The 26,243-nt window shown below is 47.9% G+C and overlaps 1 protein-coding gene across 3 annotated transcripts in view; it reads right to left on the bottom strand.

The window, feature by feature from the left end:
* ZNF827 (zinc finger protein 827) overlaps positions 1-26,243 on the bottom strand; it is a 147,134-nt gene that overhangs the window by 73,635 nt on the left and 47,256 nt on the right. For all 3 annotated transcript variants that reach the window (XM_012726837.1, XM_004685305.2, XM_012726838.1), the window contains exons 4-5: positions 25,564-26,044; positions 10,667-10,900 (exon numbers count right to left, since the gene is read on the bottom strand). In XM_012726837.1, coding sequence (XP_012582291.1) covers positions 10,667-10,900; positions 25,564-26,044 — 715 coding nt within the window. The remainder of the gene's footprint in view (positions 1-10,666; positions 10,901-25,563; positions 26,045-26,243) is intronic.

Below are 26,243 nucleotides of genomic sequence, written 5' to 3' on the forward strand. Positions count from 1 at the left end.
AGCCAAGCCCCAAAGTTAGCCAGTAATGGGCGGTAATGGGGGGAGCCCTGGCGGGCCCACGGCCAGCTGTGTGCTGGAGGAGGAGCTCTGGTGCTGGAAAATGTCTTGGAGAGAAGAACGTCTGGTGCCCTCACAACTTATCTTGGCTGTTCCCGCCTTCTTTTCCAAATTTTTTGTTAATGTATTTTTTTAGGAATAGAATGGAGCTTCCTTTATTTGATCAAAAGAGCTTAATAAATCCAATATAGCACGTCGAGTGTTTAATTTTCTTTTTTGAATCAAAGTAACGGTGGCTGGCTACACTGTATGTGATTCAGAGGTTCAGGGTCGCACCCTTCCGGTGTGACGTCGCCACACCCCACCACTATCGTGGCACCCCCTGTCCCCCAGCTCAGCTCCAGGGACTCCCTCCCCATCTTGCCCTCTCCAAGTGTTGTATTTAAACCAAAGCTACTTCCAAGTAGCATAACGGACTCACTTTAGCCCCTCTCGGCCCCTCCTCTCTCTGTTGCTGTGTTCCAGTGCAGTGCTGGGGAGCAAGCAGTCGCCGGCAACAGAGGGAGGAGGGGAGGTCACCCTGAAACCAAGGTGTCAGCTCTAGAACTCAAACCCTCACTGGCCTTTGAGCGGAGGAAGGTCAGAGAGGAGCAGCATTTTAGGAGCAAATATTATAGACGATGGTATAGTGGGGTCTAACGGGGGGTACAGGTTTTAGTACTAGCAGCTGAAGAGACAGACAGCTATACAGCATCTGTCTCAATTCAGTTATCTCCAAGCCCCCAGTTTTCTTCTCACCACTGGTCTTTTTAAAAAAGTGCAGGAAGAGGCCCTCCCTGGTGGCACAGCAGGTTGAAGCACAGCACTAAGAAGCTTAAGCCCCTTCAGCATGAGTTCGATTCCCGCCTGCCCCAGAGGTGACCACAGGGCGCGGCAGACCTCTCCTGACCCGCCCGCTGCTCCCCTCAGCAGTGTGCTTCGTCGATCTGCCTGTTCTGCTCCCCACTCTGTCTCTGGTGAAGCCTCTCGCCGCCCCTGAGCCTCTGGCCTGTACCCCAGTTCTGTATGTACAAATAAATAAATCTTTAAATAAAAATAAATACAATTTTTTAAAAAAAAGTGCAGGAAGAAAAAGTATTATCCACCCATCACCCAATATGCTGGCGAAGAGGCACGAGTGAATTCCAAGAGAAGATTCCTCCCAACAGCACTCAAGTGCAACATAGACACGGGCATTCTGGTCACAAAATGAGCCCCGAAACTGCAGTGGTTTCGCACGGGGCCTGGGGAGTTCTCCCTCTGCTCCAGCCCCTCCCCTGGACACCAGCGTCAGGACGTGCCCTTTGGCAGCAGTCAGGGGGCACAGAGAGCCCCCAGTGAGGCTGGCGCCAAGGATGTCCAAGTTCAAAAGAATTTCTGTTGGCGACTGTAAGGTAGGACGTGTTATGTTGGGGACAAAGGTGTGTTGAGGGGGCCACAGCTGGTAGCGCCAGGAAGTGGGGAAACAGGTTCACAGCTTGCTTTCTAGCGGCTGGCCCTCTGGGAAGTGCGTTGGGCAGGTGGTCAGCCATCGCCTCCCCCATTTTTCCAGCGTGGAAAGAAGGGAAGCATGCATAGGGCAAGCCCTGGCCACCCAGGGAAAGGGCTCAGATCCGTGTAGCCCCTATTTAGAAAACAGGAAGCCAGCTCAAAGCATCCCAGCAGGGTGGTCCAGCTGTGGGGGAAATGCATGCATGGGTGCAGTAAATACAAGAACTCTTCTACCAAGGTCAAGGTCAAGCTCCCTCCTGAAAGACCTCAGGAAGAGAACCTGGGCGCTTTCAATCATTGGTCCTTCTGCAGGAATAGCAGAAGCCCAGAATCTAGACAAATGTCTCCGCGAGTCTTCCCTTTGGGGCTACGATGGACACCCCCTTACCCCGGAGCAGCTCCCACTCTGTGTTTTCTGACTCACACTGCTGGTCTCCCCAGCACCCAGGGGAGCCCCTACTCGGTGGGTGACAAGGTCACACTCCCATGCCCCCACTGAGCTCTCGGGCTGTGGGCAGCGGGGGAAGCCGTGATGCCAGCCTGTCTGGGCCAGGTGGGGTCTGGAGATGCCGTCGTTCCTCGTCCTTGGGGTTTCAGGTAAAGGCCGATATGAGAAGAAACGGCACTACAGTGTGTGGAGCGTGCTGAGGGAAAGAGTGGCCGTGTCCCCCCCTTACAAACCAGAAACGGAGGTGACACAAGAACAAAAAGGCGTGTGGGGTGGGGGTGGGGAGCACAGAGGGTGTTGGAGGTGCACTGTGGTCATCTGCCCTCCGCATGAAAACTGGATCCGCCAGCTTGGTTGCTCCACTGTGAGCATCCACACCGCTGTGAGCTCCACAGCAAAGGAAGCTGTGTCTCGGCGTCCTCATCACTAGACAGTGCTAACTCAGGGCCCTCCCGTGGGGGCAAGTCAGCGCTGTGGGAAGAGCCACAGCGTCCTAGTGGGCTGTGTGGGGAAGCCTGAGGGGCGGGGTGCCCCTCTGCCCATTGTGAAGGAGGCCAGAGAGCCCGCCCTGCGCCCCCACGTCCCACCCCTCCAGTGGTGGCCCGGCCTGCTCCCTCCGGCTGGCCAAGGAGGCCAGCAGGAAGGTGGAGAGCATGGCATTCCTTTCAGGCTCTCGCCTGGCTGCTGGGAACACCAGCCAATACAAATTTTCGTGGCTACATTAACATATGCAGCTATGCGACAGGGGATGATAGTAAAACAAGAGCCCTTTTGAATCCGGCCTTTCCAAGCCCAAGCCCCAACCGGGGAAGGGGAAGAAACCCGGGCAAAAAAACAAAACGCCGCCGGAAGGGCCCCAACCCACGGGAGGGCAGTGGGCAGGCCCAGGGCGGGGGCTGGAACGGCGCCACCGAGAGGCTGGAGGGAGAACAGCAGCCGCGCAGGTGCCGGCCTGGAAGATTTGTAAGCTGTGTGTGGAATTACCACAAAAACAGAAGCAGCTTCCTAGGGAAACACTGACCGTAACGCCCATTGTCGTGGGAGCGTCCGTTAAAAGCAAGTTCTCTTTTTTTGCTGGGAAAGCAACGGCTCTAGCAGAGTTGCAAACAGCTACTTCCGGCTCTTGGGCCGAGGCGGTCAAGTAGGTAACATGGCTGAACCTCCTCTGGGCCTAACTGGAGCTAGACCCTCAAGAAAAAATTCTCTAGGTACCTCAACAAGCTGCATAATAATTCATCTTATTAAGGTGAAAGGGACAGGGTAAGATACAGTTTTCACACTGTCTCCAATGCTCAATCGAGTTTTCGAATGATGCAGATGAGTTATGTATGTGTATGTGTAGTTCCCTGTTTGAGATTAACTCAAATAACTGGTTATGGGTTTTCTGTGTCCGGGTGTGTAGAGAGACGCTGAGAGTTGAGAGGACGGATATGCCATGAGGAAAGTGGCCGGGCCCTGCCTTAGGGGACCATTCAGAGCACAGTTACATTCACTGTAAGTCATATAAAAAGTTGGCATTCATACATTGGTTGTCATCAGCTAAAACTCTACAAGCTCTAAAGACATCAAAGGGGTCAAGCCCACTATGGAGGTATTTAGTCAAAAAATTAGGTTTCATTGGTTTGATATCTGAAAAGTAAACATTGTGGTAATATAAGTAAAAATGGGCTTTCCCTTTAGTATTAAACAATTCTGCACTTGACCCCTATCTTGGAATTATGGCAAATCTGATGGTGCTCACAGCTGTAACATAAATTGGAAGGTTTGGCTACAAATAGCACCATCCAGAAGGTGAAAAGACATTTTGAAGAATGGGAGGAATGGTTTACAAATCATGTATTTGATAAGGGCACTATCTGGACTATATAGAGAACTTTCACAACTCAAGAATAAAAAGACAAATCGCTGAATTAAAGAGTAAAGAAAGAACTCCACTAGAACTTAAATAGATACACAGTCTCAACGTCATTAATCATCAGGTAAGCACAAGTCAAACCACAATGAAATACTAGTTCAGTTTAGATGACAGCAGTTCTGATGGCCACAGCGAAAGCGTCCTTGTCAGGAGCCAGGGGCCACACGCCTTCTTCTCCCCACCAGGTCTGGCCTTGGCCGGGTCGTGGGCCTGGTTGGTCTGGTATTCATTGGCCTTGTCATCCACCATGAACACAAGTGTGTGTCTTCTCTTCTTCATGGGGCCCTGTGGTCGGGGGAACTTGAAGGATGGTGTAGGGGTCCAGCTTGTTTCTCCTGGAGTGGTCTTCTAAGGACATCTGGTTGCCTCTGGTGTCTGTGTCTTGGATCCGTGAAGGGGGACGACGAGCAGGTATGTGCTTTGGTGGCATCTTCGTGGAAAGGTGGGCTGTACATTTATAAGTGTAAATTGTGTGGTGAGTGAATGATAGCTCAATAAAGATGTTTGTCAAATTGGGATGATGCTGAACTGATCAGAAAAGAAGTCCTTCCAAAATGGGGCCATCTAACATATATAAATTCTAAAAAATTGGAGTGATGGGTTCAATACATTTCTCCCAGAGCTCAAAAAGCTATAGAAAAGCTATAGTGAAAAAATAAGTATTTTTAAATTTCAGATGGACTAGACTATACCTTTCGGACATTTTTATGCTGTTACACTCTTCAGTATCATATATTTAAGAATGTGCTAAGTAGAAAATATTAGGAAAATATATGAAAAGAGTAAGTATTCTTTTCATATATAGCTGCCAATACTTCTAAATGACGCTTTCACTCTTGTACGTCACCTGAGAAACATTTCTACCTGCTCCCTTGAGGACTGAGCTTCACCAGCCGTGTGGAAACAGAATCACAAGTAAATAGGGGCAGCTGGACCTGCCGCCTCGCTAATGTGAGTTTGAAGAAGCCAAGTGTGAGACGGCATTAATTAAAACTAAAATACATATTTTCCATCCCTGTGGATCATTACTGAAATCACGCTGCTTATAAAGTTTGACAGACTTCAATTTTCCAAGGGAGAAGTGACAAACGGGACAGTGAATACTTTTGGCTTTGTGATGTTTCTTAGATAAAAATAGCTCATTTATCAAAGAATTGTATAGAATCCATTCACTGTCTCTGGCCTGACCTATAATTTATTCGGGGGCTGGAAGTGATGGGGAGGCACCTTCTCCCTCCTAAAGGAAAGCCAGCCCTGCCCGTGTGAAACCATGATATTTTAACAGCAAGGAACTCTGAAAATAGCAGTATTCTCTGAAGCTCACAACCAACACTATCTTGATTAGGTACAAGCGCCCTTCTAAAAAAGGTTCCCAGATACCATGATTTCCTAACAAATTAAAAAGAATCTCCCCTGAAAAGCGATGGTTCTTTTTGAAAAGGAAAATGAACATTTAGTAGAGCTTTGTTTTCGGTCAGCTTCAGCCCAAGGCTTCCTTTTCAGACGGACAAAACTTGTTCCTCCAATTAGTCGTTTCTTCAGCACAGTGGCTCTCAAAGCTAGCTGTCAAATCACATGGGCACTGGGCCTCCACCCTTGGAGTTTCAGCGGGGTCCAGAGTAGGGTTCAAGGATATGCATTTCTAATATTTCCTTATTCTCCCCAGTCCAGGCAGAGGGGGGCAGGCCAGGAGCTCTGGCTCAGCACAGTGGCGTTGGCACTGGCTAGGCAAAGGCCTTCCTGATACCATCAACAAGGCAGGGTAAATACCACCCAGAGGCCTAGATCCATTTACGTTCAGTATTTAAGTAACAGCAGTGACCGCAATCTGTACCTTAAATTCTGTCTTCAGATGCACTGTTCATCTTTCCGGTCTCCCACCCCCCTGCAGGGCCCACCTCCCCAGCCATCCTGTGTGGGAACAGCCCATCTGCCCATCGGGCCCAAGCCCCAGGTACATACATTTGCCATGAAGGGTCCCCACTGGAGCATGGCTGGAATTAGGAACTGGGACTAAGACATTTCTGTGTAGAAATTTCCTTTTGAAAAAAAGATCAACTCAGAAGTTGTCAGAACCACATTTTCTCCCATGTGGATTAGGTAAAAGAAAAGACCCATCTCTACGAGCGAAGAGAAGCAGGGCTGAAGTGGAGATGGCCTCTGGATCCTCCAGTCCCCGTGGCAGTGGCAGCCAGAGGCCCTGCCACACCCCTGCCCTCAGTTCCATCAGCCAGCTCCGAACCTGAGTCTTCTATTAATTTCCCCTTGAAGGGGGTTTATTTACAAAACCCAAAGCTGTGGGCAACGTCACTAAGACTGGTCATAAAGTCGGTCTCAGGTCTCTTTCCATTTGCTTTGGCAACTCCAAGATGAAATTCACCTGAACGCTTCATCCCTCTAGTTTACCTACTTCCAGACACCTCCTAGCTGAAGTCCTATCTTACTTAGGCAATTCCTGAGCACACATCACAGTGGACTCCAAATCCAGGGCCTGCTGTATACCTCTACGAGAAGCAATTATAAGTCAGATTTCTCTCCAAGTCCAAGCAGGGATAAATGACTACAAATCAGAAATGAATAGAAACTCATTTGGTTTGGTTTCTTTCTTTGAGCATAGAAAACCAATAGACATGCTTCAAATTAAGGTGACTGTATATAGTGGAATATTATTCAGTCATAAAAAAGAAGGGTGATCTTTGCCATTTGTGCCATGGATGGACTTTGAGATCATATAACTAAGTGAAATAAATCAGAGAAAGAGAAATACCATGTGATCTCATTTATATGTGGAATCTAAAACAAATGAAAACCAATCTCACCAAGCGAATAGACTGGTGGGAGGGGATTAGACAGGGTATGGATGACAGGTACGCAGAAGGTACAGTCTTTGTTATAAATTAAGTAAGTCACAGGGACATATCGTACAGCATGGTTGCTATAGTTAACAATACCATGTGCATAACTGAAAGTTGCTAAGAGAGAAGATCTTAAATTATCACAGGAAAAAAGTCACTATGTATTGCAATGATCATTTTGAAATAGACAAAAATAGCAAATCACTGTGTCATACACTTGAAACTAATATAATGCTACAGATCCATTACATATCAATAAATATCCTAAAATCTAAGAAAATACAAATTCCAGTCTCTGGAGAGTTTTACTTACCATAGCAGATAAATTTCAGTGTTTAATTTTTCTGTTTAATTGATATTTCTGAGTATCACCAGCTTTCCAGCTACTTACTTTGGGTGGAATTCCTATTTTAAATGGCATTATAATCTGCTCCTTCTAGATTCTACCCTGTACCTGATTCATTTTCTATATTCATCCCATGTGTGTATGATGTGTGAGTATCATGTGAATATACACACATATTCTACATATAGCATATATAACACGTAATATATATAACACATATATATATATGTATGTATGTATGTATGTATGTATATTGTATATATCCTGTGACTCCTTAAAGAGAGAAGAGGGTACTTCTTTATCTCTTTGAGTCTAGCAACTTCTCTGAAGGCACAGCCAAGACAAAGTCAGTAAAATTTTGTGTTCTTTTTGCATTATGTCAATCTGTGATAACATACATCTGTTCATAGTTTGCCAGGTAACATCACCAAGCCAGAATTTAAGAGCGACTTGGTTCTCTTAGTCTGCCTAACATGATATAACCACTGTATTAAACTTCAGGATGTGGCCTCCTTCATCCGAGGCCTCTGGGAGTTATCTTAAACTATACTCGGTAGACAGATCTGATTCTCCGGCTCCCTCGCTGGCATCCAGTGGCATCCTGAGAGCTGGTGGCTTCCTTTTCTGGTCGTCAGTTGCCTTGGCCCAGTGGTCAGGCACTTGACTTCCCAATTAACAACTGGAAATCTAATTGGAGCCACAGGAAGGAAGAAAACTCATATTTTCCCACATGCACAGTTAATGAAAACTTTAGCCTAGTTTCTAACTCATCTGTGTTTTTCCTCTAAGACATAAATGTCAATTTGGAAAACAATACACCTGCAGAGGCCTCTGCACCAAGGGATGTTTCACGTGACATTTGACTGGGCCAAGTGCCCAGCATTCATGGTTAAGGAGTTAAATGAATCTAAACCTGGGAAGGAAGCAGCTCAAATTGTTGACTAGCTTCCTTTAGTGGGTCAAGACAAAGATGGAAAGGCTTCTTTCTCAAGGCTTCTCCTCTCAAAGAAAGAAGAGAGAGAAAATCCTTTTATTCCTCAACTTATGTAGTCCTCAAGTCAAACATGAAAGGAGGAAAGAAATATATGACAATGCATAGATCATACCTTATCCACCCAGTTCTTCCAGACATTCTCCCCAGCATGACATTAGACTCTAAATGAAAATCAGTAAGGGGGGAACTCACCCCACAACCAGGCCTGCAGCTCGGTTACGGGGTACCAGGCCAGGAGAACCTGGAGCAGCCCGACTCACCTGACACTTGGGGAAATGAATTACACTCAGGCCCAGGGGACGAGACACCCCAGGAAAAGGGGGTCGGCAAACTCCGACGAGGCCTTGACAGTGTCCTCCGGGTTGAGAACATGGAAATGGCTCAAATGCCAACTTGGGAGAGAACTGAGGAAGCTGTCTTCTTCCAAGAGCACAGACCCATGATTAGAGTGAAGAGCACACCCGTTTTAAGATTTAGAAAGGGTGAGTCTTCTTAGTCTTGTGGCTTAGGAATGCCAAGACATGTTTTTAAGTCACATGCCTATTTTTAGCACTTAGTTACAAACTTGTTCAAAGTTTACCTGACTATAGTCTGAATGACCAAGTACCAAGTGCAAATCTCTTACTGAATGGGTTCCACTGCCCTGGGTTGCGTCTGAATAGACCACAGCATCTTGCAGGTAGATAGATGCTTAACTCTCTGAGGGAAAACAAACAAAAATCAACCAACAAAAGATATCTTAGTCTTTAAACAGGTTTTCATTTCCGTCCTGTGAAGCAGGGCACTTCTGGAAAAATCACCCAGCTGTCCACTGGGGACTGCTGGCTTGGTGTGACTCTGTAAGTGTACAGAGGCCCCTGTGGTCCACAGTTCCATCCCCCGTGCCGGCTGCCTCACAGCCTAATTCTACTGGGTTGTTGGAAAAGCCATGACGTATTTTTTTGTTTTTTTCTCAAGCAAACATGCGTCATGACTTCTCCAACAGCCCTACATGTGCAGGTTCTCATTACTATCTAGGGAATGACTTTATGCTGCAGTGTCTCAAGTCACCTCAGCCACAAGGATTAAGATCAAACCTTCCTTAAAGAATGTCTTTCCTGAAATCTCTTTTTGCACAGCATCTTTTGTGTCGCCCCAGCTCTCTCTGCTCATAATTCTGGCAGCACAGCAAACTCTGATAGGAATTTTATCCACTGGGATCTAACCCGCAGGAGGGGACAGGAGTCACCATGGAAGATTTAGTCACTGTCATGTGGAAGGCCACGCATGGGGGACAGAGCAGAGAGCTGTGACCTCTAGGAACTGACGGGGGAAACAGCAGACGGATTACGTCAGTGAGACCTTTGACACGGGAGGGAAGACTCACGTACACAAAAGTATGTTGGTTGGAGCACTGTATTGTCAAACTTTGAGCTTTCGGCACAGCCTGGTTAGCCCCTCATCTGCATAAACGAAGCTGCGTATGTACTGCAAAGTTTCGAAAAACTAGATGACAACAGTGACCTAATAACGCTATTAGCTTTATCTGCAACAAATCAACGTTCCCCGAAGTTCTGGTGTGTTTTGCATTAGTAGTAAAAGACAATTCTCAACCCCACCAACTGGCACATACAGGAATTTCAACCGTTCTGCTATAAATGATTCTAAGTAAGTCATTATTAATTTCTTACTTTCCAAGCTACTGGTCAACCAGAAACACAGAATCACTAATGAAATTACAGGGAAGACTCTCCCCAGTGCATTTCTACCTTGCACCCTGCAAAAGCACAGCAAGTGACTGACACACTTTTGATTCACATTAGCATTTTGAATGCAATTTCTAAACATTACTTCTAGGCAATGGCAAACTTAGTATTATTCTTGATCTGATTTTCTTACCCTATTATGAAAGTCACACTCTGAATTTAAAAGACACTCCTCCCCCACCCTCACCAACCCCACCCTCACCAACCCCTGGCAGATAGAGGCAGTGGCCAAGAAAGCAACACATGCAGATTCCAAATAATCACACACTTTTCCCACACTTGATGGGCTGGGACTACATTAACATACTAATAAAATTATTCATTCATCTTAAGAACTTAGATTAATTATTGTAACATTTCATTATGAAATTTTCTATTCCTAAGACCTCAGTGCTTCTCTATTAGTAATTACTTCAAGTGTCATCTCCACTGCTTCTTAAGTTAAGAAAAATATTTTTAATGGTTCTTAAGGCAGATAGTATAAATACGCACAAAAAAGGCAAGGGCCTCTAGGAGGAAGGAATAGATATTTTGATCAATTAGCAGAAGTGCTTTGAATGTCATCAGAACCCATTTTAAATTACGACCGACTTGGTCTGCGAAAGCAGCAATGTCCCTGACCACTTGCAGAGAGTTGGGAAAATTGGGCTGGACACGAGGGTCACTGACGGCTGCAAACCAACCAAGGTTCGGCGGAGTCACTCCGAACCCACGGTGACAGTGACTGAAGGTGTGGCCGCCAGAGGTGCAGGCCCGGGCGGGAAGCACCCGGCGGGCTCACCAGAGGGCGGCAGGCTTCACTGGTCCGTGTTAGTGTTTTAGAATGAATCAAATACCTGATAGTTTTATGAGCAGTTCCGACGCGGCTTTGACGGACATGTCCCTCCTGAGCGCGTCCCCCTTTCCTTCCGGGGACTTGAGCGTGTCGTCCGAGAGGCTCGGGGCTGGTACCTCAGCTTCGGGGCTGAACACGTAGCTGGGCCGAGGCAACGGGGCACCGAGCGCCTCCTCGTCCTTGGGCTCCTCTTTCACTTTAAAATTAAGAGTCATGGGCTCCTTCTGATTCGCAGCTGTCAAAAGAAGAAAAGGATTATACACACACACAGACACGCACACACAGGCAACACCCCTCTGGGCTGCCTCACACTTGCTGAGGCACGGAGGCACCATCACCATGTGCGAAGAGGGCAAGGGCCAGCCAGGCCCATCGGCCAGGCCCATCGGCCCCGCCCGGGAAGGCCGGTCTGCTCCCCACAGAGTGCGGGGCTCTGAAGGTGTGGGCTCCCGACCCCTCCCTTTTAGGAAGGCTGCCTGTCCTGTGTTTGCCATGTTCGTTTTGGATCCCTGAATGTCTTTTCTGTATCAGCTGTGGTCCCCCTGACTATCAGCACCCTCTCTGCCTGGGCCTATTATCAAATAATGCCTGCGGGCAATTTCCTACACCATGGGTGAAAAACATGAGTCACCCAAAGTAGGCGATACCAAGACAAATACCCAGGGTGGGTGCGGGGGTGGGGGTGGGGGTGGAAGGTTGCCAAGAGCAGGCCAGAGGGAGAGCCTCCCACCGACTGGAGGTTCCTGCCTTTGCCAGCCACGACTCTCGGAGAGCCGGGCCTACCTCTGCCGGCTTTATCATGGCTGCGGCCCAACTCACCAGACCCACGTGGGCACCGTTTTCTTTTAAAATGGCCTAATTCTGGATTCCTAGAATAGTTGCAAAGATGGCTGAGTGTTTCGTCTGTGCATCACCCAGCACCCCGATGTCTGCCTTTACGTGACCATGTTGGTCAAGAACTCAGACATGCACATTCACATGAGCCACGCTCCAGATTTTATTCAGATTTCACCAGTTTTTCCACGACTGTCCTTTTTCCATTTTTAGCATGTGTGTGGTCAGGGCAGAACGGGTGGTCTATTATGGGAGGGACGCTGTGATGTGGCCGCCCCACTCCAGACCTTCTTCACCCACAAGCTGCTGCCCCTGAAAGACCAGGAGGGAAGGCAAGCATCCCCCTCCACCACGGTCTTTCTCACGGGCCTTTAGTGGGCCAGGCGGCAGGAATCTGGGGCTGGTGCACTGGGTGTCTGTGGAGAAAGATGCCATACTAATACTGACTTCCTAGTAACGATCTTTAAGATGAGTCTTAATCCCTCTCTTGCTTAACAAATAGATGATGAAAATAAATCCCCAAAGCAAACCCCCATCACCCTTCCCCCCCACCCCCCAACTTCCATCCAATCCACAGCACCCAGTCCTGTCTTTCCAACACGTGTCCCTCTAAGAATGCGTACTTAGGAATCACAAGTTCACACAGGCCAGCGTGTTTGTAAGTTGGACCTCAGAGGGCTAACGTGACATTTGGAGGTGTGACCGCAGTGGGGAAAGCCCAGGGTAGAACCCAGCCCACAAGCGGCCAGCTGTGTCTGTCCCTGCTGTCCATCCGCCTCACCGCCCCTCCACCGTGGGTGCCTGAGTTATAGCAACACTGGGATGTAACCTGATCTTCAAGTCTTCCTAAGATGCCACCCTTTCAATGAAGTCTATGCTGACCATCCAGTTCAAAATGTGACACCCCCCACCCCGCAACACACACAGTTCACGCAATCTCTCCCTGGACTCTGATCTTCCTTGTTTTCCCAGATACTTATCACCTAATACCATACTGCTATGGACTGAATTCTGCACACTCCCCCAAATGTATATGTCGAAGCCCAAACCCCCATAATGACTGCACCTGGAGGTAAATGAGGTCACTGGGTCGGCTCCTAATGGAACATGACTGGTGTCCTCAGGAGAGGGGCACCAGGATGTGTGAACCCAGAGATGTGCAGACACAGTGACAAGGTCTCATGAGAAACCCACCTGCCAACTGCTTGGTCTTGAACTTCCAGCCTCCCAAAGTGTGAGAAATAAATTTCTGTTGTCTAATTCACCAAGTCTGTGCTATTTTGTTGGATCAGCCCGAACACACAAATCAGTTACTGTGTAATGCTTACTTGTTAAGTTAACACATGGGCTGTTCCTCCAGCTTAAAGGCAGACTTCTGAAAGCAATGATCTTTACCACTGATGCATCTCAGTACCCAGAACTGTGTGCCTGGCACACAGTAAGTGATCAGTATTGTTAACTGAACCAAATACACTGACTACAAGTTACAAATGAATCAAAAACACTGACCTCCGATAGTGTTCCGCATTGCTGCTTGTGGTTAATTAAAAAAAAAAAAGCCAAGAACCCCCTAAATATGCCATCAAAAGTAACTGGAAGAACCTTCCATGGACTTGATCACTCACCTGGAGATAAGTCCTTAGAGACAAAGCTAAAAGCTTTTCTCTTGAGACTTGGCATTTACGGGGGTGTCTGAAGAACTACGTGGACATTGGTTTAACTAAGCAGTCCAGGAAATCTTCAGGAAAGTGCTTAAATCTAGCCCTCTGAAGACTTCAACAGGTCTCTGGTCCCAAGGGAACAAGTCTCGAGAGCAGCCCTCAAGTGATGCTACCAACCCTGCCAGGAAGGAACTCCTACCAGGACTTTTCTGGGTGGCTTCTCCCCTTTCAACCACCTATCAGCTTGGGGTGGGGGACTACCTCCTTTGAAACTCGCTCTTGCCTTAAGCCTTTCGCCCGGAATGTTTCTTAAAATCCTCTTCCCAGAACATCCTTATTAGTCACAGCGCAGTAATTCCACAACGTGGTATCTATGAAGCCTGTAACTTGGATTCTTTCGTAAGGAGTAATATAAAGTAATGGTTATGTAGTTTTAAAAATGCCTCAGTGCTCTATCTTTTATTTTTAAGATTTTTAAAAAAAATCTAAGGTGAGGTTGGGAAAGAGATAAACGGTGGAGGCCCGAAAGGCTTCTGGAGAGCCCTACCATTACACAGATGCTCTCTGCAGATGTAAGTGGCTTGTAGAAGCATTAATCAGAATACATGCTGCAGGAGACCTATGCGGGGAAAGATATCTAGTATTATTTGTACAACCAGATTTAACAGGACTTCAATAAGACATTTTAAGGAGCAACGGTGAGCTAGACATTGCTGGATTATAAGTGTGCATACCTGGGGCTCACTTGGGTGATGTCAAGAATGGCATCAAACTAGCAATGCACTGGGAAAATGGATATAAACCTAATGGCATATTAAAAAACATGTTGAAGTACCTGCTTGCCCATGTTTTAACTTCCCAGCATTTGGATGTACATAGAAGAGGTGAAAATAGAAAGATGCAGGATACCCTACTTTCTTTCAATGACCAGAAATATTTACACTTAGATGAGCTCCTAAAGCCTGTATTTTAAAATTAATATGACTTACTAATTGCCTTTTTTTATTATCTTACTAAAACATCAACAACAACAACAACAACAAAACCTCCATTCTCTCTTTCTACAGGAAAAAGAGAATGGAATGAAAGATGCTTCTTTTTTTTTCTTTAGGGAATTTGTTATGAGAAAAGCAATCACTTATGCCTCACTGCAGTCTTGACTTCATTCTTCCTACTCCCCAAGACTTGTGTCCCGCTGTTCCGGGGCACCTGCCTGGACTTCTGCTTCTGTACCTTCAGGTTTCCAGGTACTTCGCTTTTGATGCACTGAGGAAACCCAAGAGGACCCTTTCCTCACTGTTGGCTGCGGACACTTCAGCTGGGCCGCTCTGAGTTATAGATGAGTCTATCTGTAAGCACACGCCCTCGATGGAGTCGGGCTGCCATTTCAGGGAGCAAACTGGCTTTTTGAAGACTTATAAAGGATTTGAGACAAAGGTTAATGTGGAGAAGGAATGGGAAAGTACTGGGATAAAGTAATTCCACGGTTCCAGTTCTACATTCAGGCACCACTTAGGTAACATGTCACAGAGATTTTGCGGTGGGGACGTCGGTGTGGGTGCTCACTTGGACAGCCTGGTCCGCCGCCCACCTCAGCTGGGTGGTGCAGCTCATGGGATGGCCATCCGTCACTGACCAAAATGTTGTTCAGCAACACATGACTGGAATAGGCAGAATTCCTGAGATGTGAGAGGAACCCTTCTTCACAGCAAGGAGTCGTTAGTACCCAGACACTCCTTCTTAGCGCCCTGCCTCGCCTTGAGGAAAATTCTATGCAATTTCCTTAAATTGAACAAATTGTTTTTTGTTTTCAATAATGCGTACAACCAGCATTTTGAATCAGTCCTCCCGTCAGCCATAGAAGATTGGTATTATTACTATTTTCACTTTTATAGGTGAAGAAATGAAGGTCCCAAGAAGTTAACAGACTGATCCCCTTCCCCCATCACAGAAACCCTACACTTCAGGGTTTCTGGCTGAAAACCTGCTCTTTCCTTTCTCCGCAAGTGTCTTCAGGGACTAACTTTAGCTTTGGAAGACACGTGATACGGTGTGAACGAGGCATATTAGTGAGGAAGAGAGGGATGGGTAGAACCCAAAGGTCTGGGATGTTTTCTCATAGGGAAGAGCTTGGTGAAGATTTGACTGAGAGGGTAGAAGGCAAGGCTGTAACAAAACTGCTTCTGTTCTAGTTGTGGTGAAGGAAAAGGCACTTTCCTTGAATATAAAAATCTGGTTTTGTGAACGCTGAATGGAGAATGTGAATTGCTGCATGAGAAAGCGAGGCCTTGAGACTTTTAGTTATTCCCTCACCCTAAAACAGAAACTCTCAGGCCTGGAAGAAGTCACCAGATCAGTGATTTTCAAACAGTGTCCCAAGGAACCCTAGCATAATCTTCAGGGGTTCCAACAGCTATTTGTTTCACATTTAAAACTTTTAAGACTATTTTTAAATTGGTTTGAAATTTCACTTTACACTGTGTTTTATATGAAAAATGTCAACTCACTAGAGACCACAACTTCATTCAGTTGTATGTATTGCCTGCAAGGCAGGTGCCCTTGCTGTTGCCAGTAGAGGTGGAGTTCTAGTTATGTGCCATTATGAAGGAAAAGGTTGGCTGTGCCCTGGGCTTTCAGCAAATTCAGGCCTGCGCGTGTGTGTCTACACAAAGCTGTATGACAGTGGCCGACTAGTGTCGATACGCAAGCCTTAAATCAGGCTCACTGAACCTTGGCAGCTCTGACATTCAGGTTATCTTCTGGGGGGACAGGCTTGTGCGTGGCAAGGTGTTTAAGGGCATTCCTGGCGTCCAACTGCTCGATGCCACCAGCACTTACTTCCCAGTGGTGAAAACAAAAATTTCTCCGGACATCGCCAGGGACCCCCTGGTTGAGAAGCTCTGCCTTATTAAATGCCAGGGTGGGTTGCCAGGTCATCTGCTCTAGGGAAGCTTCTGACCACAGCCGACAGGCGGATGTGGCGCTCTCCTGGGCTCTATCATTTATTGAGCACTTAGCAGATGCCAAGGAATAGGCTGCATCTTCACCGGGTTTCACCTGCTTGACCCCCACCAGCATGCTTTGAGGTAGGTACAACTATGACCCCTCGGCAGGTGAGGACCCTGACAGCTGGAAAGAGGAAATATGTTTCCTAAGAGCAGTTAAGAGCATAAAACCAAGTCACTAGTACAAAATTATAGGTGGTTTTGGTGCATATGGAAAGCTCTGGAGGCGTGGATTATGATAAGGAATGAAGGTAGTGGTTAAATCTTGCCAACTTGGAAGCAAATGTTTTTAAACATTGTACCCTTCTTTCAAGCCTTGGAATAAAGGACAGGATCCTGAGATTTTAAGCTAAATTGTCAAAGTTCTCCTTTGCAACAACATCCCTGAGTAAATGGTGTTTCTTGAAAAACTGCAATCGGCAAAATAAGGCAGAAATACACTAGGCGCTTCTATTGCGGTAAGACCTCGCTCTCTCATACCACTAACTCCATGCCTGAGGCTTCACAAAGAGTAGGTTTTTTCTAGTAGTACTTTTACAATAAATAATTGTAAAACATGAACTTCAACATTATAGTAAAAAAATACATATTCTGGATCTTTTACATATTGTGTCTGCACTTAAGATTTTGTTTGAAAAAAATGGACTTACTGTTTAGAAAACAAACAAATGAAAACTATAATTGTTTTATAACAAGGAAATGGAGACCCAAATGATGATGTAACCTTTAAAATAACACAAATAATGAACTCAACTTTCTAGATAGCAAATCAGTGTTTCTATAGCTACTTAAGTTCCCTTGTAAATATATAGTAGTGTGTAAGCTCTGGTTGAGGACCTGGGCTTTTGGATGTGTTTTGTGTATGGAAAAAATGAACTCCCTTCTGAAATCAAAAGAAAGCCAAGATTTAATTAAATAATAATGATAGCAGAGTATTCCTTTTAGATGTTAAGCATGTTATGTTAAAATAGAATGTTTAAATCATTAGCCAAATATTTTTAAAACTTGCTCCTAATAAAGTAAACTACTTAATTTGCCTTCAGTGGTTTCATAATTAGTGTTTAGTGAAGTTTTAACCATCTCATATTTCTCATTAGTCTCCACCTGAGCTAATCCTTGGCCACCCTGCAGGGTCTCTGTCCCCAAAGCAACACCACCACAGAGGTTTCCTAGGGCAGCTATGATGACTGCAGGCAGGGTGATGGGGCAGGGTAAGGGGCAAGCTTAGTGCTTGCGGCCTCCGGAACTTTAAACAAATCAGGTTTGCCTCTGCCAATTAAGCTATTAAGACCAACATATATCCAGCAAAAGTAACAATTACAGTAATCTGCTTAACAGACAGGATATCTACCTTGTCAAAAGCAGGAAGAACAAGTTCTGGAAAACCGATCAAGACCTGAGTCAGTGTGAAGGAAAGCTGGTTTTTAAATTCATACTATTAACACATCCAAAGAATGAAATGCATGAACAGCAGTGAGGTGATTTGCATGTATGAACAGCCTGAAGTGATTTGAGCCTAGAGAAAAAGAAAACCTAAAGATTGGAGAATACATTTCCAACACTTTTCAGGGAATTTGATGACCATCTGCCCCAAGTGACATCTCCTCCCGACTGTTACACTTGTCATGTTTAATTACGACGCTGGCATTCTGGCTTGGCCACCGCGTGGCCACTGCTTTCTGTCGCTGAGTGCCTGCGGCTCGGGCTGCGGGCGCTGGTCTTCCGAGGACACCCTCCCTGGAAGCCACCCACTGCGGCGTGACTTTGCAAGAGGCTGAGTCCACGCTCCCAGCTGGAGTTGGGTTGGAGTTGTAGTGGACTCTGTCAACAGGGTGGTGGACACGGGGCCGGCTCTGAGCCTGGTCTCAGGAGGCCTGCCGCCTTTCCTGGCTCTCCTTTGGAGTCTGTGCAGCTGCCTGGAGCTGGGCCTGCTGGCTCACTGAAGGAGGAGCGGCCATGGGCAGCAGAGACAGCACCCCAGCTGAGTGCACCCTGCACCAGCCAGTCCCCGGCGGCCTGCCTAGACACACTAGATAGATGAGTCAGTCCGGGAGAGACCCAAGAGAAGTCCCCGGCTGAAACATGCCCGAGTGGCAAATCCACAGAGCACAGGCCAAGGGAAAGGCTTTGAGCTACTAAGTTATGGATCGTTCTGTCACTCACCCTGTGATAAACTCTTGGGCCTACAAGCTGAGGCCCTGGAACATGGGGCCGGAGACAATGCAAGACCCACCACACGTGCTTCGAAGCTCCTTTGGAACAGCCTGCTTCCTTACTTCAGACCAACACTGTGCTAGGGAGCTGAAGTGAATTTGCAAATCGTTTTTTTAAGGGAAATAAGACCACCACTTTTGAAAATCTGACTTCTACGATATGAAAAAGGAAGCTCTTTCTTACGGACCATCCAGGAAGGCACTGAGGATGGTGCAAAGATAAAGATATTGTAAAATAAACATTTTCTCTCCCCCATAGCAACCTGAAAGGTAGTTGAAGAGGCAAAACTAATACGCAAACGGCGGGATGAATTCGCAATGCCACAAGCACTGACTTAGGTGGTAAAGATGCCAAATATCACTGGAATTCCCTGTGAGAGGGTGTCATCACATCAGGTGGCAGGACTAGGTTTTAATGACGAAGTGGGACCTGCACGGCAGGATGGCTAGCGGGGCATGGACCGGACAGGAGCTGGAGGACGTCGAAGGGACGAGGCCTAGCTCTTGGATTCTCTATGGAGATACAGAAGCATGGCAGATCACAGGCGCCTGAGCGTCGTTCTTTTAGTTTTAATAACATGCACATTCCTTTGATAAAAGTTCTCCTTTTACTCATTTTACCTTAGATAAGGAAGTTTAACTCTTTAAACTCTGCAGTTTGAACGAGCAGCCCCCTGAGACTGTGCGCGAGGAGGCCGACGACGGCCAGGTTTGGGGGTATCTAGCTGGTGGGGACAGGGACACTCTCACCTTGAGAGGAGAAAGGAGCCAGGCACAAGAGGTGCCCGTAGAAAGCCCATCCAGTGAGACCGCAGGGGACGGTCAGAGTCGAGGGGGGAAGGCTGGGGTGGGCATGGAGGGGGGCTGTCCAGGTGAGGGGGTCTCTGTGGTGGACAGCACAAGCAGGGATAGACTGACGATCTATTTTGTCGACAGAGAAAAGGCATCCAGATCAGGGACTGAGTTAGCATGCATTAGGGAGGGTGCCATGGGCTGAAGCCAAGGAAAATAAACAGTGAGGCAGACGGAGGTCAAAAGACAGTTCCCTCAACTGAGAAAAAAAATTAGGTAATAGCTAATTAAGTGGTCACAAGCCAAGGCTTCACAGAGAGATCGAGGTGAAGCTTCAATCTGTCCCCCCGCAGCTGAGATCTTTGAAGCCTCAGCTTCCTCATCTCTAAAATAGGCTTCTATTATTGACCCCATCAGTGATTGGGAGATTTAAATGAGAAATGACGTGAGGTCCTTGGCACAGTGCCTAGGTCAGTAGAAACAAATCTACTTAGTCATAAGCTCCTAGAAATAATAGTGGAAGCAGATACAACACTAGCAGATAGAAGGATGTGCACTTCCGAGAAAAGGGAGAAAACGGCTGGGAAGCAGTTTTGCAGAAACATGGGTCTTCGTACATTTTCCCAAGGCCTATCGAGCGGCAAAGTTAGCTGGAGGGTGGGACTGCAGGCAAGTCTAGAACTGGGTGTACCTGTCTGGCACAGATCTAGCACAGCCGGGGGTGGGGGAAAGATGTGGCTTCCCGATGCCACCATTTTGCAGTTACTCACGCAATGCTGGTTTTTACTCCACAGGTTGCGACAAAGTATTTGGAAACACACTGGACACAATAAAGTTCTATGGAATTATAAACTGGCCGGACTGTGCCCACTCTATTTGTACTAGGTAATTTCTGAGGCCTAGAATTAATAATGCAGCTTCCAAAGCTGTTTAACACCGGCCACTGAGAGAACAGAACAGACTGTGGCAACTCAGTTCACAAACAGGGACAGAGAACAGAGTCAAGTTCAGGTTTTGCTGTTTCCTTTTTTTTTTTTTTTTGTGATTTGGGGTACAGGCAGTGGGAAAAGGTCACTAGAACTAGGGCCCCTGGATTACAATCCTAGTTCTGCAATCCGTTATGCAAACTCAGGCAACCCTCTTAATCTGTTTCAGTTTTCAACCGTAAAACGGGGATGCAGGTCCCCCCGCTATCCAACGTGGTGTTTCTATGAAAACTTTGGCAAGTTGCAATGGCGTAAAGTGAAGAAGCTTACACAGAAAAGATTTTCATTATTCTCAGACCCCATGCAATCAACCGAATCATTCCTGGGGAAGGATCTTGGGGGACCACTTTCACTACGTGGGGTTGCTGCTTCCTCTATAAGAGCTGTTGCCAAACCAGTGTTGCTTGTGGTTTTCCCACTTTATCAGAAAAGTGGCAGTCCTCTTTAGATTTCTTTCTTTCAGCAAAAGCAGTTCGGAATGTAAGTCTTTTCTAAATGAGAAGAGGCAGGAGGCAAACTTTCCGAAAGGGGGGACACCCAACTAGTGCTAGCCTTCTCTGGAGTCGTGATGACCTTCCTGTGAACTCAGAGGCACGGAGTGAAAGCTCTACAGAAGTGGCTGTGGAGAAGGAATCGTCATGAGCAATGAGTACGTGTCACCAAGTCTCCGGCCCAGGACGTTTCGACACATATGTGGGTACCTCTGGGCCCCTCTCTATTGGAATGCCACCTGCTCCCTTCCGTGACTCACTCAGTCCTCATGTCAGGGAGAAGCAAGTTGCTGAAGACAGGAAAGAGTCACACTTTGCCTCTCAGATGAATCACCACCAGGCTGAATAACATCCAGGGCTGTGCGGGGCTTAGGTCGCCCGCACATAAGTCTCCACAGGGCAGCCGTCACGTGGCCAGTGAGAGCCCGCCACAGAGAAGCAGGGCAGGGTGAAAAAGAAGATGCAAAGGCAGGTTGCTGAAGAAAAGCCCTCCAGGAACGCAACCGTCATGGAGCGTGGGAATGCCCCGGGTTACGTAGGCCTGGGAGGCCTAGGGTCACAGGAAGGCTCGTGGGTTAAGAGGATTCACGGAAAATCGGACCCCCTGGGAGCTGAGGCTCTCGGGCCCACCCCTTAGCAGCGGACACAACACAGCTGGTACCATTTAGACACCAGCCGCACGGGAACGGCAGACACGTCAAGGTGGTGGAAGGGGCGGAACAAAGGCCTATGGGTAACGGGAAGATAACGGGCCACTGCTCTTTATTCATACAAGAAAACCTTGGCTGTTTTGTGGCCGAGTTCCTAGCACATCAGGCTGGAGAGTCGCTGTTTTAAAAAGTCCATCTCTCCTGGTTAAAATGTTGGGCTTAATCTTAAGAAATTAATGTAATGTGGGAGACAGTATAAAGGGTTTTTTTTTTTCCTTTTGCCAGTTTTCAAATTAAAAATAGTTGCAATGACTTCTATCTTTTATTTTCGCAAAACAGGGACATAAAGCTATTCTCAGCCGACAGCTGAGGAGCCAAGTTTCTGTCAACTCTTGCTTATAGTGTGGAGAGTTAGAATTACATTTTCTATCTTAAAAAGTGCTGTTTTCAGAAAGAGAGAAAAATGAAAAGCCACCCTAGGCAACTTTTAACGGAGTTTCTAATGGTAACACTCCCAGCCCCTGGGGGCTCTGGACAAGTCCGAGAAACTTCTTGTTCTAACTGGAGAATATTAAGGTGCATCTTCTTTAATCTCTGTCATGAGGACCCACAAGAAAAAAGGGGGGCTCATCGCCATGACTCACTCATGCTTCGGTTCATACCCACCACAACCCGTGTTGAACGCCTCAGGCCTTCACCGAGCCTGCCTCTCTTCAGGGGCAGGAAACAAGGAAGGAGAGGTACCAGGGCAGGCCCTAGGTTCACCGAATTCCCACTCCAGGTCAAGGGCCTCTGTCTTGGTAGCTCCCGTAATCATTAAGGATTTTTTTAAAATGCCAGTATCTAGGCTCTGGACTGATGGAACGATGGCTTCTGCAGCCCACGTAAGGAGTCCTGCTGGAAAAGGACAACCACTGTCCAGCACTGAAGGACAACCACTTAAGAGGTTCTGGGGGGCCGCATGGTTCCCCTAAAGGCGGCCTCCAGTACCTGAGGCCTGGACACCCTCTGTGGCTCTCCTGGCAACAAAGACCCATGTGAAATGTGTGCAATTGCAGCTGTCGAGGCCTGCCCCCCCCACCCCCGCCAACACCGTGAGCAAAGTTTACAGGGTGGTTATTCCATCACCCCAGAAAGCAGGACTACCCCAACCCTCCCCTAACTCCAGCCTCAGATCTGTATTAACTCTGAAGGACTGAAGAATGTTAAGTGCAGGTTCCGGCAGAGGGAGACCTGCTGGTTTAGAGAAGGGGTTTGCTTTCACCCTCACTTACACTGGGGAGCCTCACAGTGACCTGGGAGGGGGAGGGCGTTGGAGATTTCGAGTCCATTAAAAACAGCATTCTGCCAGCGATTTTCATTCCACTGGGTCCCACTAAGTCATCTTTATGTTTAGTTTTAATTGAAGAAGCAAGAAAGCCTCCCCTTAATAAGCAAGCAAAAAAGAAACAAGTGTTTGCCGTCTCTCTTTTGGAAACAAGTAGGTATGGACACGCTTGAATTTGCCACTGTGCTCCCGCTCTGCAGACCGCGATGTGGCTGGCACGGAGACGCACAGACTCGGTGCCCACCGACAGCTGCACCCTCCCGCCCCAGCAGGTGCATGCACAGAGTCCAGCTCAAAAATTTGTCTCGAGAACAATGGCGCCGTTATGACACCGAGGGGCCAGACCCCAGGCTAACCGAGGCGTCACTGTATTTGACAATGGGAAGGGCCAGAAGCTCAGCTGCAGCACCCCGGGATTTGGCCTTTGGGCCTGGAATCACAGCCACAGACACAGCCAGGTACAGCACCCCAGTGACAGCGGCCATCAATTACGGGGCCCGACCAACCAGAGTTAGTGGAATGAAAAGGAAAAAAAAAGCCCTCCAGAAAATGTATTCCTTTCCTTTTGACATATCTTCTCTTCCCGTGGGCTGCATTGCCACAGTCACCAAGTTTACATTTACATCCAAATATGCTCACACAAAAAAAATTACCGATGCATCTCACTCCCCGGTGACTTTATAACAGGTTGCTAGGTAACAGTGCATACAAGTCAGGTTTCAGGACCTCTAGTAAGCCACCATAAAATAGCTGCATGGGCCTTTTGCATAAATAGTGTGCATTTGTTATCTGTTTTCTTATGCCCATTGATCAGTCAGTAAACACTCAGACTGCCAAACCGTAAACAAGCCTGGTCAATAGCTAGCTGAGAAAACAGATCACACTATAAAGCTCTGGTGCAGGATTTCACCCCCTGCCCCACCCCCGCCAACTGGCTTTGCCTCTGAGGCTCTGTTTGCAAGCCTGGCTCTCAGCAGCCGAAGGTCTTATCTCCTGCTTTCTGAGTCTGGAGCTAATGCCAGCCTGACAAGGGGACCCAGGGCTGAGCCCAGGAGGACTCGTGTATCCTGCACCGTGTTTTAGCCAAAGCCCAAAGGGTCTTGCCTCTCCTCCCACCCACCTCCGGATCTGATACCATCCTGGGAGCAGGACTAGAGCGAGGATGAGCCTCCTAAGAGCTGTTCCACCCAGCTGAGCAGCACCCAGCCTGTGAAGCTGGGCACGTCCCGTCTCAGCGATGCTCAGTGAACATGTCATCTGCGTTTCTCCCCTTGGGAGTGCGCGACAGGAGCCCAGGAAAGGGGTCCTTTTTGCTATCACATTAGGAGATATCACAGAGGAAGAAGCAGGGTTCCGGGAGGGGAAATCTGAAAGGATCAACAGCAAAAGAAAAACTAAAAACATACATTTCCTGTACACGTTCAAGAATATTTTGATCTAAGACTCCAAGTCTCCACTACGTTGGATGGAAGAGGAAGAGGGCAGCAGGAAGGGGGGCCGAGCCCCCCACTTCCCAAAAATGTCAAGATCAGGGGCTCGCGCCCCGTGCCTCACTGGGGTCCAGCCTGGTGTCCCTCCCTGCGGCCTTCCTGCCCTCCTTCCCTCAACTCATTTCAGGCACTTCAAGCCCCCTCCTTCTTCAGTGTTCCCAAGTAGCGCCATGGGGCCGCGACCCGGGCCTGGGGACAGTCCAGGAGACCCGAATGAAGTGTCACCAAGCACAGGGACTTCAGCGAGAGGCTGCTCCTCTAATCCACCTGGCAATGACATTTAGTGAAATGCGACTCGGAGCCCATTTAAAAGAAGGCGGTGACCAATTATTCTCCATTTAAAAGGGTATTGTCAATCTCCAAAGCTCTGAGGTGGCATTTGGAAATAATCTCAGGCCAGCCCCGCTCACCGCTCACCGCGAGTTAGAGCCCACTCTCCGCTGACCTTTCCCCACCCGCCCATCTCTTTTAAAAATTTAAAATCACGGCGGCCCCACCACCCTCTGCTCTGTCCCAGAAGGGTCAGGAACATCCACACACCCCAGCATGGCGTGCGAGGGCCCTGCTCAGCGCCACAACTTCACCACAGAAATCCTTGAAAAGCAACAAAACCTAAAAGAAACGTCACCTATCGCTGGATGGTGACAGTGATGTCGGCCACAAAGATGAGCCGTGACCACTTTTATCTCCATGTCTTTCAAAATGGCATCGAGACTGTCAGGGAAGAATTAAAAAGTCCCGTTCCACTCTACGAGAGGCGCCCGGGGTGGCCAAAGTGGCAGAGAAGGGGACGGGACGGTGGCGGGACTTGCGGGGGCGCGTGGGTCTGGGGTGCAAAGCTCTGGGCTCGAACACGGCAATGGTGACAACCCAGTGTGACGTAAAGCAACAGAGACGTGCCATGCTTCGAAGTGGCCAGCACGCATGTGGGGGACACTTGACCACAATAAAATATCTCCCACTGGGAGTAAAACTTGAAAGATCATGGCAACACTTGCTCAAATTTGCCAAGTCTGTCATTCCCGATAGCGGCCTCTGTGTTCTTCAAACATCTTTCGAACCAAGACAGTGAAGAACTTGAGTAGTACAAGCCGAATCCGATGTTTTCTTACCGGCACTTTAAAAGTCCGTCGCAGAGACAAGGTACACGGCCCAGCCCCACACAGAACTGCCACCAATCTGCCTCGGCATGTGACCTGCCCCCACACGGGAACCCGTGACGGGAAAAAGCCAGAGGGAAATGCACAGTCTCTACTGTTTTCAGGCCCAAAGCACGGCGAGACCTACTTCCAAAGGACTGCTAAAAAACACACAACCATGGAGGAAACATACGTCAGCGCAGGAATTTACCGGGGCCCGGAAGTTATCTGGGACGCCCGGTTCATGTTACAGGTGAGGGCACTGGTGGGGGCGGGGTGGGGGAGGGAGAAGACAACCCTAGTCAAGTACCTGACAGCTTCATGAGAAAATCAGACGCCATCTTAACAGAGATGTCCTGGCTGAACAATGCTGACGCACTGTTGCCCACATACTCGGAAGGGTCTTTCAGCTTTGTGTGGTTGGCTGGCCTGTCAGCAGCATTCAGAGTAAAGGAGGTTGGCAGGCCGTTATCTTCCTTGGGTTCCTCCTTCACCAGCAAAGGCGAGACGCCAGCCCCACCCTGGCTAGTCCTCTCTGGAGTGCTGGACGTCATCATGGTCCCCACTAGCTCTGTCCCTCCTCCTTCCCTTTGCTGCCCCAGGCAGGCACTGTCACTGAGGTGGGGCGATCCCTTGACATCTGGGTCTGGGATCTCCTCCTTCACCTTGGCTTCTGTCCTCAGGAAGTGCTGATGGCAACGCATGTGGAGTTTCAGGCTGAAGTGGCGTGAGGAAGTGAAAGGGCATAGCTGGCACTGGAAGGTCTCTCCCCGGTCCTGGTGCTGATGAACCTGACGGAGAAGCAACAAGAGTGAGCTCTGCACCGCACGCCTCCGGAAAACGCCTGGTCAAACGTCCAGACTACTCATCAACCATATCCTCATGGTACAGAGGGTCGGCCCCAGAAATAAAATAACCAGAGGAGCATTTCATTACTGTGCTCCAGGTAATGAGGTCAGTCCCTAAACGTCAGGCCGGTCCACACAGGTT

Source organism: Condylura cristata, unplaced genomic scaffold (genome assembly GCF_000260355.1).
Source record: "Condylura cristata isolate star-nosed mole 26May11 unplaced genomic scaffold, ConCri1.0 scaffold00018, whole genome shotgun sequence".
Lineage (NCBI taxonomy): Eukaryota > Metazoa > Chordata > Mammalia > Eulipotyphla > Talpidae > Condylura > Condylura cristata.